This window comes from Esox lucius, chromosome 11, assembly GCF_011004845.1.
Source record: "Esox lucius isolate fEsoLuc1 chromosome 11, fEsoLuc1.pri, whole genome shotgun sequence".
Taxonomy (NCBI): domain Eukaryota; kingdom Metazoa; phylum Chordata; class Actinopteri; order Esociformes; family Esocidae; genus Esox; species Esox lucius.
Genome location: NC_047579.1, coordinates 50,310,918 through 50,323,014, shown reverse-complemented (window position 1 = coordinate 50,323,014; position 12,097 = coordinate 50,310,918). Strand labels below are relative to the sequence as shown.

The window sequence follows — 12,097 nt, the reverse complement described above, 5'->3', positions numbered from 1 at the left end:
CTACACTCTTCATCCATCCAAAACCAACAGAAGTCACTAAAGGGCTTTACTATGTAGCCAAAATACATTTGTCAACTATAGTTAGTAATTTAAAATCTACATACAGTAAATTCGGTTTCTAAGCGAGATTTCTCTGAGTCATTCTGAATCATTTCAAAAACAGATTTAGTGATTAGCCCATTCATCTGGGAATAAAATAATAAAAACATTTTCAGAATTTAAAATGGAAAGATTTAACAACCAAATCTCCCCCTGAATAGAATAAGTTGCAACAGGTGAACTTCAAACCCAAACAAACATGAAGATGTGAAACACACACAGTTTTGCAACTTTGTTCCTGATGATTATTAGTGACATATACTGAACAAAATTATTGTTTCCCCCCCCCCATTTATTATGAGCTGAACTCGAAGATCTAAGACTTTCTCTATGTACACAAAAGGCCTATTTCTCAAAAATATTGTTCACAAATCTGTCTAAATCTGTGTTAGTGAGCCTCACAGGTGTGGCATATGACAATGCTGATTAGACAGCATGATTATTGCACAGGTGTGCCTTAGCCTGGCCACAATAAAAGGCCACTCTAAAATGTGCAGTTTCACTGTACTGGGGGGTCGGAAAACCAGTCAGTATCTGGTGTGACCACCATTTGCCTCACGCAGTGCAACACATCTCCTTTGCATAGAGTTGATCAGGTTTTTAATTTTGGTCCACTCCTCTTCAATGTCTGTGCGAAGTTGCTGTCGTATACGCCGATCCAGAGCATCCCAAACATGCTCATGGGTGACATGACCTTGAGAAAATATATTGACTGATATATTGATTTTTATCTATGTATTTGTATTTATTTATTAATATTTTAGAGGGGCTAAAGTCCCTAAAATAGGCCTAGACGTCCCTGGCCAAAAGTATGTGGACACACCTACTAATTATTGCGTTCAGGTGTTTCAGCCACACCCATTGCTCACATACAATCCAGAACATAGCAATGGAATCTCCATAGACAAACAAAGCAGGACAATGTGTTGTTCTGAAGAGCTCAGTGACTAAATGTGGCACTGTCATAGGATGCCACCTTTGCCACCTGTCAGTTTGTGAATTTTCCATCATACTAGAGTCAACTGTAAGTGCTATAATTGTGAAGTGGAAGATCACCCAAACTCACAGAGTGGATCCACTGAGTGCTTAAGCACTTGCCTATTGTTTGTTGCATCACCACAGAGTTCCAAACTGCCTCTGGAAGCATCAGTGCAAGCTGTGCATCTGGATCTTCATGAAATGGGTTTCCATGGCTGAGCAACTGTACGCAAGCCTCACGAACATGTGCAGTGTCATGTGTTGGCTGGAGTGGTGTAAAGCGTTCTGCCACTGAACTCTGAAGCAGTGGAAATGTGTTCGCTGGAGTGATGCATTACACTTTACTATCTGGCAATCTTGATGGATGAAGCTGGGTGTGGTGGATGCCAGGTGAGTACTACCTACTGCATAGTTTGGTGGAGGCAGAATAATGGTCTGGGGCAGTGTTTTTTCAGGATTTGGGCAAGGCCCCTTAGTTCCAGTGAAGGGTCATCTTAATGTTACAGGATTCAAAGACATGGTAGACAAATTGTTGCTTCCGTCTTTGTGGCAACAGTTTGGGGAAGGCCCTTTGCTGTTCCAGCATGAATGCCCCTGCGCACAAAGCTGGGTCGATAAAGACATGATACGACGAGGTTGGTGTGGCTGAGGAACTCAAGTGGCCTGTACAGAGCCCTGACCTCAACCATAATGAACATATTTGGGATGAATTGGAATGGTGATTCCAAGCTAGGCCTTCTCGTCCAACATCAGTGACTGTCATCACAATTGCTCTTTTGGCTGAATGGGCACAAATTCCCTCAGAGACACTCAAATCTTGTGGGAAGGCTACTCCACATTACTTCCCATGGTTTTGGAATGGGATGCCCACCATTCATATAATAAGGTATGACTAGAAACATATATTGTAATAAAATAGTTTTCAATTATTTATCACATTCAGTGTTGACAGCCTAGCATCTATGAGAAGCAAGTGGGAATAGAGAATGATGGTCTAATTTGCACTTAAACATATAGTTTATTAACTGATCATCTCGGGTCTATTAATTTCACTGAACAAAATTTGCGGCTGATGATTTTTGTCTTACAGCAGGAAAAATGTTTTCCAAATAAAAGTACTTGGTTTACGTTATTTGAGAATATACAGGCTCTTGTATTCCAGTAATTTCGGTATATGAAATACTGATCTCACTTCCTGTTAATTTTCACTCTACTGTGAGTACTAAGGCTGTGAGTGACAAACACGCTAAAGCAGCATGGCTGACGCCGGTCTTGTAGAAACACTTCTTCGGTGTGTGGAAAAGGCAGATGGTGGCCTAGACAGTCAGGATGTTGCGACGAGTCTTGGGGTGGACCACCAAGCCATCGTAGGGGCTGTGAAGAGTCTTCAGGCACTCGGTGATGTGAGTTTTTGCTGTATGGGCTAAAGCGGAAGTTAAGCGACAGTCCACTTCATTCAATGATGGTCGATTGAATAGGAAAGTGATGCAATAGGGATGTAAACGGGATCATGCTGAGTAGTCTACTAGCTGTAGTTAGCAGCATTCAGTTGTGAAGACGAAATAATTCTTAATTAAAACTATATAGCTAACCATATTTAAAACAGTAAATTCTATTACACAAACGTGCATCACTGTCAAGACACAGGGCAATCGAACTCCGTTCCGCCAGCAAGAATAAGTTCATAATATCCGCGGCTTCCCTTCAAAATAGATATCTCGCCGTAAACATAGAAGTACCTGAAATGTGATTTTGTATTGCCATTTTAGTAGGAAATAGCAATCTTAGAATTTTGTTCAACAATATTATAAAAGGGCAAAAAGTAAATTACTTGCTGAGCTCTTTTAGCGGCAGCACTATTAGCGGCAGCACGTTGATGTTAATTTTATGCACACCCTCATTTAATACTTAATGAAAGCATTGCTTAGATTACAGCTGTAAGTCTTTTTGGACAGGTCTCTATAAACCAAGCATACTTGGATTTTGCAATTTTATCTCAAGTTTCTTTGTTAAAGAGTTCCATCCCAGTCAAATTGCAAGTGGATCTCCCTTGCACAGCTGTCTTTAGATCAGATTACATTTTACATGGGGTTGAGGTACGGGCCCCAGCTTGAAGCAGCAAAGCTGTTCAAGGTGTGTACTTGTTTGATTTTGGAAGCAGAAGTACTCTTGACTAAAACCCTGCTTTACGGTGACTCAATGGACAGGGAATTGGGAATTGTATACAATTCAGTAAATTAAGTACACACACAAAACATTGTTGAATATTTAGGCTTAAAAATCCCATAATATCTCTTCGAAATGCTTTTAATAATTATTCGCATTTTAACAAATCTAAAATTGTGAGTTGATCATTGTGCAAATGTTCCATCATTTTCTCCACAATCGTTAATGTAAAAATTATGGCATTCTTATTTTGAAGGATTCCAAACATCTGTATGCTGGTAGTTATTCATTATTCTTGCCAGCTTCACAGTTTCTGTTAACACATTCATTGCCACATATAAAGATGATAGATGTCTGACCAAAACAGTTGTTTTTAGCACCATCTGCAATGGGGCACTGACATTTTAACAGGAATGCAAATCAAGATGGAAGGCCATATCAGTTGGACATTTGAAACTTTTTGAAAGACTTAAATATGAAGAAATAGTCCATAATGATGGTTCATTAAAGGAGCACTATTGAATCGTACCTCTAAAAAAATAACATGACTTGTCCACTACTTGTCTTCCCTTACCGAACCAGACCGGTATAGTACCAGTTAGTTCAGGGTGGTTTAGGGTGGGAAGGACAGTACTGACTGGTATAGTACCAGCTAGTCCAGGGTGGTTTAGGGCAGTACTGTGAGTGTCTAAAGGGAGTATAAGGAGATTACAAATCATTGTAAACTGATAGACGGACCAGAGAGGAAGTTTTAAATGGGGTATATGTCAGTCACTATTTTTTTAAAGCATTAACTGCAGATGTCAACTGGTCATTTCTGCTGATTTTCATTCTAGTAGTAAAAGTAAAAATCTTACATATTACCACTTTGAAAGTAACAAATGTCTGACATGCCTAATTCATTGGATTAGATGTACTAGATACAAATTAGTGCATGGTAAATGTAAAGTGTACTATGTAGTTAATATATGGTACGGTAGTGTATACCTCCATTAGAGAAAATGAGGAAGGTGTGATCTTCTTCCTCATGGCCGTGTTGTGGGGCATCCACGTGGATTCCGATTTTGATCACGATTGTTTGTTTTCCCTGTGCAGGTGATATCAGCTGAGCAACGCTCCTCAAAGCACTGGGAACTGACTGGGGAAGGCTGTGAGATTGCAGAACAGGGAAGTCACGAGGCCAGGGTTTTCAGCTCCATCCCAGATGAAGGGATGCCTCAGGGCCAGCTTATGGTGAGGGGTCCTGCAAAGATGCCTGCGCATGTTATTAATTCCGCGGGGCTGGGATTTTCATTTGGAGGAAAAACGTCTGCCAGAGAGAACTGGGATGGAAAGAGAACTGGGCTTTGCATTGTGGTTTTGGGTAATGGAGGTATGTCAGCTTTTACCTTGGAGCAATACTCACAGATGATCTTCTGTATGTGCTTTTCTCTGTGTAGAAACTCGCCTTTGGGAAGGTGGGTTTCAGCAAAGCCATGTCCAACAAATGGATTCGTCTGGATAAAGGCCATGAGGGTGGCCCCAGGGTTTTCAGGACTGTGAGTTATTTTTTAAATATGTCTTGGACTTTGTGATTAAGTGTGAGATTGTTTAAATAATAGAGTGAACACGATTGATATACATTACCAGAAGTCCGTTATTCCTTAGTCATCGTGTGTGCGGTGTGTGTGCGGTGTGTGTGCGGTGTGTGTGCGGTGTGTGTGCGGTGTGTATGCGTGTGCGGTGTGTATGCGTGTGCGGTGTGTATGCGTGTGCGGTGTGTATGCGTGTGCGGTGTGCGGTGTGTGTGCGGTGTGTGTGTGTGTGCGGTGTGTGTGTGTGTGTGCGGTGTGTGTGTGTGCGGTGTGTATTGTGTGCTTCCAGGTGGAGAACATAGAGGACTCTGTGAGGGATAAGTTACTCGTCGTGCAGAAAGGACAGTCATCCCAGCTGGAAGAGAAGGAGAAGAGTGAGCTGAAGAAACGCAAACTGCTGTCTGAAGTGTAAGATTCAGAGCGCTTGATTATGTGTAACAGGGAATACATCAGTGAAACCCAGTAGTTGCTCGAGGTATTTATTGATTCCTACCAGTAGATGGCAGACAGAGGTTCAACACACACAGACAGTGAAGTCGTGAATCCTCAGGCATGTTTAGGATTCCCCAGTCACAGGCGGGTGCAGACCAGTTACAGCGATACGTCCCCCTCATCTCATCTTCATCCGCTTATCCGTATCGGGTCGCGGGGGCAGCAGCTCCAGCAGGGGACCCCAAAGTTCCCTTTCCAGAGCCACATTTGTCAGCTCTGACTGGGGGATCCCGAGGCGTTCCCAGGCCAGTGTCGAAATCTAATCTCTCCATCTGGTCCTGGGCCTACCCCGAGGTCTCCTCCCAGCTGGATGTGCCTGGAACACCTCCCTAGGGAGATGTCCTGGGGGCATCCTTACCAGATGCCCGAACCACCTCAACTGGCTTCTTTCGATGCAAAGGAGCAGTGGCTCTACTCCAGGATCCTCACGGATGGCTGAGCTTCTCACCCTATCCCTAAGGGAGAAGCCAGCCACCCTTTTGAGAAAACCCATTTCAGCCGCTTGTACTCGCGATCTAGTTATTTCGGTCATGACCCAGCCTTCATGACCATAGGTGAGGGTAGGAAGGAAAATTTACCAGTATATTGAGAGCTTTGCCTTCTGGCTCAGCTCTCTTTTCGTCACAATGGTGCGGTAAAGCGAATGCAATACCGCCCCCGCTGCTCCGATTCTCCGGCCAATCTCCCGCTCCATTGTCCCCTCACTCACGAACAAGACCCCGAGATACTTGAACTCCTTTACTTGGGGTAACGCCTCATTCCCTACCCGGAGGAGGCACTCCATCGGTTTCCTGCTGAGAACCATGGCCTCAGATTTAGAGGTGCTAATCCTCATCCCAACCGCTTCGCACTCGACTGCGAACTGGTCCAGTGAGTGCTGAAGGTCACAGACCGTTGATGCCATCAGGACCACATCATCCGCAAAAAGCAGCGATGAGATCCCCAGCCCACCGAACTGCAACCCCTCCCCACCCCGACTACGCCTCGATATCCTGTCCATAAAAGTTACAAACAGGATTGGTGACAAAGCGCAGCCCTGGCGGAGGCCAACCCCCACCTGGAACGAGTCCGACTTACTACCGAAAACCCGAACACAGCTCTCACTTTGGACGTACAGGGATTGGATAGCCCTCAAAAGGGACCTCCCACAGTATCTCCCGGGGGACCCGGTCATACGCCTTCTCCAGATCCACAAAACACATGTAGACTGGATGGGCATATTCCCAGGCCCCCTCCAGGATCCTTACAAGAGTAAAGAGCTGGTCGGTTGTTCCGCAACCAGGACGGAATCCGCATTGTTCCTCTTCAATCTGAGGTTCAACTATCTGCAGAACCCTCCTTTCCAGTACCTTTGAGTAGACTTTCCCAGGGAGGCTGAGAAGTGTGATACCCCTGTAATTGGCACACACCCTCTGGTCCCCCTTTTTGAACAGGGGAACCACCACCCCGATCCGCCACTCCTTAGGCACTTTCCCCGACTCCCACGCAATGTTGAAGAGGCGTGTCATCCAAGACATCCCCTCCACACCCAAAGCTTGGAGTATTTTTTTAACCATTCTTAGTCTGGCTCCTCCCCTGAGACCACTTTGCCATGGGAAACCCTACCAGGAGCACTAAGGCCCGGACAACACAGCCCTCAGGTTCATAGGAACACACAAACCTCTCCACCACGATAAGGTGATGGCTCCCGGAGATACAACTCCCTGTGAGGTATATTATGTAATCATGTCAATCAACGTCCCGCACCACAACAGACGATCACTCAGCATGGAGAGTCTGACTCCACCTGTGACGAATAGACAAGTGCAGATGATCACTAAGATCTTAAAACCAGACATGCTGCATGGAAATGGATCGACGCAACGCATATGGTTTGATGCATTCAGTCTGCTTTCAGGCACAACCAGCCCCAGCACAGTCTGTTGTTGTTCTCTGTGTCTGTGGGGTGTCTGTCTGTCTGTTTTTAATATCACAAACTCAACCCTGCTTAATTCCCATTTATATAGTTTATACTTCAGATAAAATAGGCAGCCATGAATCTCAATCTCTAATCTTCCCCAAGAAAAGACCTCTGTTGCCTTTGAGAATCGTAGGAACACATTCATAGGACAGCATCTGGATGGTTGTATTTAGTCTTTGTTTCTGTTGATGTATAGGACTGTCAAGTCATACTGGATCACAAAGGGCAGCCTTTTCAGCACCACCATCACCAAGCAGGAGACAGAGCTCACCCCAGAAATGATCGCCAGGTGAGTTTATTTCTCCAGCCCCTTCCATCACCTTTGAAGATTCTGCATTGTCCATGGTCACACCTCTTGGTAGTGAACAGAAAATGTTGCACATTTTAAGCTTATTTTCTTCTCTGTGTTTTGCTGTGGAGTTTTGTCTCTTTTAAAGCTAATTACAATATACATGAGGGGTTGTGGACAATAGAAATGTGTTATAGCTTCAGACACTTTCACATTCTCCACTTGTCCTTGTTTTAGAGAAATATTATTTTCCTTCAAATTAATTCCCCATGTAAGTATTTATTGTCCTGACCGGTGGATTGGCAAAATATCTGTACTGTATTGTCTGAGATGCATATCTTGTTAAATACCTCAGAAAGATTTGATTTAAAATTAGATGTGTGTGTCTGGCCCATTCAAGCTAGTTGTAACAATACAATTAAGATTCTATGCCTTTGGATTCAGTTTGAAAATGGGCTATGATGTATTGATCTAGAAATCTACAATATTTATTTGAATGTTAACTTCAGGCTTGATTCCTTAATGAATATTTCCATGTCTATTTCAGAGTCTGTAATGGTTCATAACAGGTGTGACAAAGGAAAATGTTTTTGCTTTAAAGCATTACATTTAATATCCGTAACACTTCAAATTAGTCCAATTTTGGGGATTATGCATTCACCCAGAAGGTTGTTCTTTAGACGCATGTCAAAAGTTTCATTTCTATTTTGTGAGGCAACTAAGTTGTGTTTTTGGATACAAATTTCATGTCCATAACATTGTAATAGCCTTTGTTCTGATCCAAACTCAACTTTGTGGTCTGTGACAGTGGGAGCTGGAAGGAGAAGAAATTCAAGCCCTATAACTTTGAGGCCATGGGTGTAGCCCCAGACTGTGGCCATCTGCATCCACTCATGAAGGTCCGTACACAGTTCAGACAGATCTTCCTGGAGATGGGGTGAGCCGCCAATCCTGTACTCTCTGTTAAACAAATGTACAATGTACTACAGAAACCTATATGTACTCAGTATTGTCCATACTGTAATACCCATGTCTCTTCTGTAGTCTTCATTAGTATGATGTTACAGGGTTAGACCAAGGTGTAAGATCAGTGTGTTCTCTCTCCTGTCTCCTTCAGCTTCACTGAAATGCCCACTAACAACTTCATTGAGAGTTCCTTCTGGAACTTTGACTCCCTGTTTCAGCCACAGCAGCACCCAGCCAGAGACCAGCACGACACCTTCTTCCTGTCTGGTGAGGGACTGGGTTGCTCTTAGGTTCTGTATGTTTCTATGATGCCCAGATAAGATACAATGGTGCATCATTGATTATACACTGAAAGACAAATGTTCCCCTAGTTATGGCAGGCTAAATCCTGCATTTGATATACTGCATTGATATTCCTGTTTTTATTTAATACCATGCTATTTCCATTTTACTTTCTGGTACCTCCTGTTCTACATGTCAGACCCAGCTCAGGCCCATGAATTTCCTCTGGACTACCTGGAGAGAGTGAGAAAGGTCCATTCAGAGGGAGGCTTTGGATCTCAGGGGTGAGTGCTAATCTTCCACACACAAGAATACACATATGCACTCATGCCCACCAAGACCACAGCCATACCGGCGTTCTGGCACTAATGTATGTTTAACGTGTAGGTACAAGTATGACTGGAAGATTGAGGAGGCTCAGAAGAATATCCTTCGTACTCACACCACAGCAGTTAGCGCTCGCATGCTGTACAAACTCGCACAGAAGGTATTCCGCAATACGCATTTATTCTCCTGTGTTTCCTCAAAGGAATTTGAAAGCAGCTGCATGGAAATTTGCCTCTGCAACCATTTAAAATGTACCTTTCTGTCTACCAGGAAAAGTTCACCCCTGTGAAGTACTTTTCCATTGACAGAGTGTTCCGTAATGAAACTCTGGATGCCACGCACCTGGCTGAGTTTCACCAGATTGAGGGAGTGGTGGCCGACTATGGCCTTACCCTGGGTGACCTAATGGGCATCCTACATCAGTTCTTCACTAAACTAGGTGACAGCACTACAAATACCATGTGGTCTTTTAAAGTGATTTGAGTGTATGCCCGTTCATGCCAGTAGTCCAATTTGAGGTGGTTTCTTTCTCTCTGTCAGTTATACTATTTCTGAGTAAAATGCATATCAATCTTTCCCAGGAATCACCAAATTGCGCTTTAAACCGGCTTACAATCCATACACTGAGCCTAGCATGGAGGTGTTCAGCTATCATGAAGGTGCGTGTTCTTTGAATACACTCACGCGTTGGTATCCAAACTGAGAGCCAGTATACAATGCACTCACTACTGGGGAGGCTCCATATACATTGGTTAATCCCTCCTGTGTTCCTCTCTCCAGGGCTGAAGAAGTGGGTAGAGGTGGGTAACTCCGGGGTGTTCAGGCCAGAGATGCTGCTCCCGATGGGGCTCCCCGAAGGGGTTACAGTAATCGCCTGGGGGCTGTCTTTAGAGAGGTGAGCCTGCTCTGGTGACTAACTGCTGATAGAATTGGCCGACAAACGGTTGTCAGTGATTATTCCTGCCGGCTTGCCCATATTCAAGTGTGTCTGATGCCTGGTTACTTCTCTGCCGTTGGGAAGGCTGACTCTCTGGCCGTGTTCCACATGAACGTCTGTATCCCTCAGCCTCACCTTAACCCTTTTTAATTTCATTCAAAGTCTCAACAATGTCTGTGTTGGACATGCGATTTGAATAGGAACGTTTGTCCTTTTCCAGCCCATGTGTATCTTTTTATCTGCTGCAGGATTCTTCCTTCTAACAATGAGTTTTGGCTGTGAGGCCAGTTACTGCAAATGATTATGCCCAGCTGGGACAGTCATGTTTTACACCATTGTGAAAATAGTTAATTGCAATTTTTGACATTTAAAAAAAAACATAATTGTCAAAAAAAATGAAAACCAAAACAAATGTATACCCTTGCAGAATGTTGCAGTAAGATTTTCATGCCATGATAGCTAGAGTCGTTAATAGTTCACCACCTCTTACAGTGTAAATACAATTGCAGAAGTTGACTAAAATGTTCTGTGCTAGCTGTTTAGTCATTGAGCTGGGCGGGACCATATAATACTCCTCAATACTCCTCAGTACTCCTCAACACGTACTGTCTTATTTATCCCTGCTTTCTCTCTACTCTTCTACCTGTCTGTTTAATGTAGAATAGAATTGACCTGACTCCCTCTGTCTCCTTCAGACCCACCATGATCAAGTATGGCATCAACAATATCCGTGAGCTGGTGGGACACAAAGTTAACCTACAGATGGTCTACGACAGCCCGGTTTGTCGACTGGACGCTTAGATTCTGTTCAGGCATCTTCTTGGACATGCTTCACCATACACATCCCAGGCCAGTCACATCAGGACCCATTTTCTTTTGTGTAACCATGTGGACTCACTGAACAATCCCATTATTAACCCTTAATCTAGCCCGGTCAGAGGCTGCCAGGGGGAACAGATCGGACTTTAGGAAAGGGAGTTTTAAAGGAAATGGTGAGGGAGGGAAACAGGACATACTTTTCTCCTTCTGCTTTGGTTATGGTTTTAGATGGATTATTGCCGTTGTTAAGCCATGTGATTCACAGTTTATATATTGAAACCTGATTGATGACACTGTTACGACTCATCTTTGGTCCTAATCTGCATCTCTGTATGAGCGGTTGTGTTTTGCCGAAATATGGCCCTACATCAGATAATTATTGGTGAACTTCCCAAATTTTTACATTTGATCTTAATTTCGCTCTTCTGGGCTTGTAGGTGATGCCCAACCCAGTTTTTGGTTAGTTTTTTTTTCTTTTCTTTTTATTTTACAGAGAAAATCTGTTGTAAAATTACTATGGTGTCTGCTGTAGATGACAGCAGACAGTTTTAAGAAAATATTATAAAATGCTCCAAATGATGCATCAGAATCTTATTCTGTATAGTGACTAAATAAAAACGTCCAGCATTGTATAATGTTTTTTATCACATTTTCATATTGTATAACACATTTTCATATTATATTGTAGTAGTCAATCATTATAATCAACTACAAGCCCAGAAAGAGTAATAATTAAGCCACATGTAAAAATGGTGTACTACCCTTTTTCAAGGAATTCTACCACTGAGTATATTTATTTAAACATTAGAAAACAACAGTACCTTTGAGACTCCCATGTAATGAAGTGCTTGTACAGTAAAGATGTTAACTTGAAGCTCTATAGATCTCCATACAAAACCAACCAACATTGTGCTCTATCCAGTCAGTAATGAGACTAATTAGAAATGTTCAAATAAATATGTTATAATGTACCAACATTTACATTGTCTGTCTAAAGTAATCACCCTTGGTAAGACTTTACGTTCCTCTTATTTCAATGGTGGTGCCGAGTCCAATTATAACCTGGATGAAAAACATTCTCCTTTTCTTCAGTGTTGTTGTGGCTGGTGTGTCAGATTAGTGTGTGTACGTGCAACAAGGTTTAACCAAGAGGATTTAGGAGTTATTTGTGTAAATTCCAGTAAGGGTGGAATTACAAATCACCTTCT

The 12,097-nt window shown here is 43.0% G+C and overlaps 1 protein-coding gene across 1 annotated transcript; it reads left to right on the top strand.

Annotated features, from left to right (window-relative positions):
• The first annotated feature begins 2,278 nt into the window (after window positions 1-2,278).
• On the top strand, window positions 2,279-11,860 carry farsa (phenylalanyl-tRNA synthetase subunit alpha). The gene is made up of 13 exons (XM_010874986.4): window positions 2,279-2,480; window positions 4,339-4,476; window positions 4,683-4,781; window positions 5,107-5,225; window positions 7,466-7,558; window positions 8,367-8,495; window positions 8,676-8,791; window positions 9,006-9,090; window positions 9,194-9,293; window positions 9,404-9,572; window positions 9,715-9,792; window positions 9,914-10,028; window positions 10,766-11,860. The coding sequence occupies exons 1-13, from the start codon at window positions 2,334-2,336 to the stop codon at window positions 10,869-10,871; spliced, it is 1,494 nt and encodes a 497-aa protein (XP_010873288.1). The 5' UTR covers window positions 2,279-2,333; the 3' UTR covers window positions 10,872-11,860.
• The last annotated feature ends 237 nt before the right edge of the window (window positions 11,861-12,097 follow it).